This window comes from Raphanus sativus, unplaced genomic scaffold (genome assembly GCF_000801105.2).
Source record: "Raphanus sativus cultivar WK10039 unplaced genomic scaffold, ASM80110v3 Scaffold0348, whole genome shotgun sequence".
NCBI classification, from domain to species: Eukaryota; Viridiplantae; Streptophyta; class Magnoliopsida; order Brassicales; family Brassicaceae; genus Raphanus; species Raphanus sativus.
The window spans coordinates 37397-43834 of NW_026615668.1; the positions used below are offsets into that span (position 1 = coordinate 37397).

The 6438-nt window shown below is 38.8% G+C and overlaps 1 protein-coding gene across 3 annotated transcripts; it reads left to right on the forward strand.

Annotated features, from left to right (window-relative positions):
* Positions 1 to 2968, forward strand: LOC108847042 (uncharacterized). Of its 3 annotated transcripts, none has more exons than XM_056996766.1 (10): positions 1 to 247; positions 371 to 400; positions 489 to 544; positions 618 to 730; positions 823 to 882; positions 1290 to 1391; positions 1469 to 2003; positions 2089 to 2294; positions 2382 to 2545; positions 2670 to 2968. In XM_056996766.1, exons 1-10 carry the CDS (start codon positions 72 to 74, stop codon positions 2803 to 2805), a joined length of 1578 nt encoding a protein of 525 aa, XP_056852746.1. In that variant the 5' UTR covers positions 1 to 71; the 3' UTR covers positions 2806 to 2968. The 3 variants fall into 3 exon arrangements, with proteins under 3 accessions (XP_056852746.1, XP_018475712.1, XP_056852747.1); XM_018620210.2 differs by having other exon boundaries at positions 2 to 247; positions 333 to 400; positions 467 to 544; XM_056996767.1 differs by having other exon boundaries at positions 28 to 247; positions 467 to 544.
* Positions 2969 to 6438: the final 3470 nt, after the last annotated feature.

The following is a 6438-nucleotide window of genomic DNA, read 5'->3' on the forward strand; positions in this document are numbered from 1 at the left end:
TTACCAAGTTGGTAGGACGAAGACAAACGAGACGGTGCACGGGAAGGGGTCTCTGGTGGCGGGTAAACGAGATGGACGACGAGAGGATCCTAGAGAGAGAGAGGCTACAGATCGAGCTGATTCGCGAGCTTGATTTCGAGGAGTTGCAGGTGGAAGAAGTCGAAGAAGATTCTCCAGATTCCTCCGAAGATGATGATGATGATCTCGCTGCATTTCGCGTCACCTCCCAGTCCCACACTCGTCTCTCGTGAGCAATCTCTCTTCCTCCTCTTTCCATTTCCAGTTCATTCTTTAGATAGCGAATCTATAAACAGTACTCGATGACTTGGCAGTGATAATCTCGGTGCTGATGAACTTATTTTCAACCCAGATGTTGCTTCTCTACACACCTATCTTGGCGGTATATATATATTTGATTCTCTTCTTTGCTGTGCCGAGGTGTTTTCTCACATTTGAGTTTACTCAGAGGTTGAAGACACTCAAAACAGGATTGCTTCTGTGGATGGAGGCACCGTTTTGAAGCTCCCCCTTTTCTATCTTGAAGGTACTCTCATAAACAGAGTTTTGCTAACCCGAAAGTACCATTTCCGTTAGACATTGACAATGCAATACTTCAGGAGTGGTTCTATTTCCAGAGTCTACACTTCCCCTTAGGATTATCCAGTCTAGCTTTTTGGCTGCTGTTGAGAGAGCTTTGAACCAAACTAATGCGCCTTGTACTATAGGTGTGGTACGTGACTTTATCTTTTTACTTTAATTGTCTTGGGTTCTTTTTTTAAATGTCATGTTCAGAACCACATTTTATCCCTTTTATATCTTCAGATTCGTGTTTACAGAGAAGGGCATCAGTTCAAGTACGCCACTGTGGGTACAACCGCAGAGGTAAATATAGGTTTCTGTTAGATGCTTGGTCTTATCTCAAAAATGCTTCAGGTTTTGGGTTTGCTTTCTTTAGGTTCTTGACTGGCTTTCCTAAAATTAGATTTATTTTGTTACAGTATTAATTAGTTTAGAGCATTTTGGACCTCTGCAAGCACAATTCCACCTGTCAGATAGTTGCGGAATCAGATATGATTGGTTTAGCCACTAACAAATCTGAAGAAAGAAATACATTTTACTATTGGAATCTGTGTTGATCCATTGACTTCTTACCTAAAACTATTGACTTAATGATTATTTCCCTCGAGACAGGGATCTCGATATAGGAAGTTGGGAAGTTTTGTTTGTGAGAAAAGTTTTAATCTTCATCTTTCTGCTATGGAACTTACTATTCTCGGTGGTAATAACAGATACGACAGTATCGTCGACTCAGTGACGGCTCATTCAATGTTATTACTCGTGGACAACAACGGTTTCGTTTAAAGCGTCGCTGGACTGACGTTGAAGGATTCGTAAGGACAATCCCTCGTATATATACATCTTTGTGTATTGCGGAAAAAAGCTTTTCCTTATTAAATTATTCTTGCAGCCTTGCGGAGAGGTTCATATTGTTGACGAAGATGTGCCCTTGAGGACTCCCAGGGATGCGTTTGGGAAGCTGGTTCCGATAAGCAACCTGCGAGATCGCTGTGACTCGAGTGAAATGTCTATATTTACACCTCATAGAGATACGGACGAACAACAGTCACAAGCAAATTCTGAAGAAAGTTTTGAAAGTGGTCTTACTCTGTCCGAGAAAAGACTTCACTATTCAGCACTTGACTCGATTATGGATGACTGGACGAGTATTGATGATGATCAAGTAGTCAGCACATCTAATATCCAATCTAGTGCATCTCATTCATACAGCTCTAAGTCCATTGGATGTTCTGGTCAAGATGACAAAAACGTATCTGCAAATGGCAAGATTCCTGTTTCACAAGGGGAAGATCAAAAGCATTATAGACTGACAAGTTTCCGGGAAAAGACTGATCTAAATCGATTCCGTATGACCCCAAGAGCGTTTTGGCCATTCTGGGTGTATCGGATGTACGACTCATATCATCTTGCTCAAAGAGCAGCTGGTAAATTCCTTATTCTTTTTTTTTTTATCGTTTTCTACAAGCGGCACAAACGTTAACAGTCTGCTAATGTAAAGATGATATGCAGATCTTTGGAAGCAGATCGTTGGGGTTCCAAACATGGAGGCTGTAGTGAATAAACCAGATATTTTATCCTTTTTCATCGCTAGTAAAATTCCTGTCTCCGAGTCAATTAGACAAGAGCTCTTGGAGATTGACGGAGTCTCCTACAGATTGCATCGAGAAATAGAATTGCTCGAGAGCTTTGATCGTGTTCGATGTAAACACTGCCAGGTAATGTGAAAAACATGGTAAAATATCATTTCTACTTCCTCTCCGTAGTGTATTTGTTTAGTGATACGTTTTTTCATATTACTGCAGACTGTTATAGCAAGAAGAAGTGACATGTTGATTATCTCTAATGATGGTCCTCTAGGTGCCTATGTAAACCCACATGGCTATGTGCATGAGATAATGACCTTTTACAAAGCAAATGACATAGCGCTTAGAGGTAGACCAGTTCTAAAAGACAGCTGGTTTCCTGGGTAAGAGTTTTATCATTAATGTTTGCCACTATACGTATCACTCACTTTTACTTTAGATTAATTGGTCACAGCCAGATCCGTATTCAAGTCATCAACCATAATAACTCTTTTGTATGTATCTTAGGTACGCATGGACGATTGCAAACTGTGCAACGTGTGAAACACAGCTGGGTTGGCTTTTCACAGCGGCAAACAAGAAGTTGAAACCATCGTCTTTCTGGGCAGTTCGGAGCTCACAGGTTGCAGATGACATGCGCTGAAAATATATTACATCACGCCTTTTATACCAAATTATCATATATTACATCACGCCTTTTATACCAAATTATCATATAAAAAGTTTCTACAGAGAGAAACACTATATCACATGTTTTTTTCTAAGTACATATGACTTCTTATTATAGAATTACGATTGGCTAGATCCTCTTTGAGGGTACGTAGATAGTCCTTTTCCAGGTGCAGTCACAATCATTTAAATATCTTTTACTCATCATCTATTCAGTTCAAACTCAATATGAAGGTTTCTCCTAATTTCACAATCGCAATCTGTCAACTTCCAATACAATACCGTTTTCAGATCAAATAGTTAGCGTCCATCATGGGGTATGGAGAAGTATCTTCAAAGAAGATTGAATTCGGAGTCTGTTTGTCATCATTTGATCATTTATCATCGCTTGACCATTTATCGTCGCTTGACCGTTCGTCGTCATTTGACTGTTTGATATCACTCCGTTTGTTGTCGCTTGACCGTTTATTGTCGCTTGACCGTTTGGCGTCGTTTGAACGTTTGTCATCACTTGTTCGCTTGTTGTCACTTCTCTTTCTAAAAAACGAGTAATTGCACTTTTTAGTAACTTTTACTCATCACAGAAAACGACAAAATATCAAGTTGCGTTTTGTCACTTTTACTCAAATTGAGTAAATGAAAGTCACAAAATAAGTAAATGTGTTGTGAAACTAGAGATTTATGAAATGGATACTTTATTCATTAACCCAAACGGTTCTATATATACAAGTACAAATAGACCGTCATAATGAATATAGAAAGGTTTGTAGTAGCCATCCAGCATCTACTCCTGCGCCTGGTCCGGTTCGATCTAACCGGATATGGGTCGACCACCAAGTGGTTTATAACACTCCCCCTTGGTCGACACATCTGATCAGAGTTCATAACATGCTTAATGTTGCCTTATTAAAACCTTTCCAAGAAAACCCAGTGGGACAAAACCTTGGATAAGGAAAAAGAGTACAACACATGAAACTCCCCCTGATGAATGCATCACTGAAGATCTTTGGACGATGCATTCCTATCTGGTCGATGAGCTTCTTGTAATACTTTGTAATTTCGCCGGCCTTCTGGAACTTCATTTGGACATGGTCAAGACGTGCTCCTTTGATGCTGACTACTCGACAATGTCTTCATGTTCTGGTCGGATGGATGATGCTCAATCAGTACTCGGATAGTACTCGACCGGTACTTGGATGTACCTCTATCCTGCGATTAAATCTTTCTTGCAGGTCCTCTCATGTCCCACGGTTCCTCTAGTCTCATGGCTTTGCCATACCGTGGATACTTTCATTTTATTATTGACTCAGACATTCTTCTGGTCACTATCTCTGGATGATGTCTCATGACTTCTTTCATTTTGTCGTAGACAATGCTATGTTTTCTTAAAGATACATGCTAAGTCATAGACCTTGTCATCACACGCCAATATACTCATATATGGCTAAGGTATTGCAGCCTGATATAAAGATATGGTCCGGATATGATACTGCAATTATATGGTGTGGTCCACCTCATACTTTGGTGGAACTTGGTCGGACCATAAACCTCGACCACTCTTATGATGATTGGTTCTTTTATTTCTTTACTGATGTATAGACATTCATTAGTCCCATATACTTCATTTGGTACTTGACCACACGTTTTATGATACTACCATATGCTGGTCGATCTTTCCATTAGCTGCATTACATATGCTGGTCGATCTTGGTCGATCTGGTCGGTTCATGATGATACATCAATCAATTCACAAGTATACACTCGGATTTATTTGGCTAATTGTGCAGCAATGGTTTATAATTTGCCTGAACCAATTCACCACACTACTTTTGGTTATTCTTATGGACGATTGGGAAGTATAGAGCCGGATGGTCTTTGGCATGAGAATTAATGGTTCTCTTTGCCTTCTCCTGCGACCATCTCACATTACACCATCTAATTGTGGCGTGCTGATCTCAACTCATACACGGCTATAATTTCTAGTCCCATCATATCCTGTCCAAAATCAATCGATAACTTGTATCATTGAAATCATTGAACCATTGAACCTCTCTTTAGGTTGGTTTGATATAAACATAAACACAAGGAATTATAATATCCTTTATAAGGATCTATGGACTGATTGTACTAAGTATTTTCTTAGTCTTTCATATCACTTGCAGCTGCTTTGTTTTCAGTCCATGAATAGCTTAGGAACAAAACTATTCTATGAGAATTTCTTTTCTCATCTTTCTGATACTTTTATCATTTCTTTATCCAGTGATCAATATGCTACTTACTACATTTCTTTTTTTACTTATATCCAGACCTTTTCGAAATTATAGTAGCATCCACCACATAGGAGTATATCTCCTTATAATCTGTTCCTTTGGTCTCTGTGAGTATCCTTGTGTAATCAAGCCATTTCTTGAATACTTTAAATAGGAATATGAACACCTTAGTCTATGTCTCACGATTTCTTTTCCTTTCTCACACATGATCTATTTTTCACTGGTTTTATCTTATCAGATGGTGTTTCTATATATGGCCAATACACCCATCTCTTTTATAGATTCTTTGAATCTTTCTTTGAACCCCCACGGTTTCCTTTAGCCTATGAATGCATTCTTGTATTCTCGTGGGTTCTGATCCTCACTTATATCTTTAAACTCAAGTGCTATTTCCTTATGCATCTTTATCTTTTATGTGTCGACACTTCTTTTATAGTGTTCCATTGTGTTCCAGACATGAACTAATCGATTAGAGATTTCATTCTTACTAAGAACCTTTCATTTACCTTTGAGTTTGGCGTCCCAACTACATGGTCTGGTATCTTAGATGTTTAGCTGCGCAATCTTATCTCAATGTCTGGTCTGGTTTCTCTTTATGACCTCGGATATGTCATTTCTATTGCACCTTTCTTTTTATTTCCGAGTTCCTATTTTTATGGAACATATTGGTCTATCTTTAGACTTTATAGCAACTTGATTATGTCTCTTATAGGACATTAATTTCGTGGTTGCTTAAGCTGGTATGACTTAGTCATTCCTTTTCTTTTCTTTTCGGGTCTAATCTGTCTGGCATTCTTTAGCTAGCTTTGTATGATCTTTCTTTGGACGTCTTAAATCATATTCTCTGGTCCGAGGGATCTTGCCAAGACAAGGATGGTTAATACCATTCCTTTTCTCTTTATACTTGTACCAGCTTATTTCTTTCTCCCCCTGGATGTTGGATAGTTCGGATTCATCATGTAATCCGTTAAACCTGACCTTAATCTGATCACCCATATTTGGCTCAAGGTCTTCTTATAAAATCGTGGAGGAAAACATTTCTCATATCCAACATATATTCCAATTTTATCTCATCTTCTTATGAGGTTCCATCCTAGACGGCACTATTATTGTGGTGGTCTAAACATAATCTCTTAGGATGGTCTATGTCTGGATCATGACCCTTATCATTCTTAGATGGGAATATCTTATGCTCACTTTATATGGCCTGATGCATATTTTTATTACATGTAAATCCATGTGTTCCCAAGCCATTAGCTAGTGATCTTGTATCACAAAGAATTCGGCAAGTTTCTATCATGGTCATAGACCATGTCACTCGGATTTTAGTGTTGTTC

Coding starts and splice junctions, on each gene's coding strand:
- LOC108847042 (XM_018620210.2), top strand. CDS start 72: ATGGACGACGAGAGGATCCTAGAGAGAGAGAGGCTACAGATCGAGCTG. Junction 1,392..1,468: donor GGACTGACGTTGAAGGATTC/GTAAGGACAATC, acceptor TTATTCTTGCAG/CCTTGCGGAGAGGTTCATAT. Junction 2,546..2,669: donor AAAGACAGCTGGTTTCCTGG/GTAAGAGTTTTA, acceptor TATGTATCTTAG/GTACGCATGGACGATTGCAA.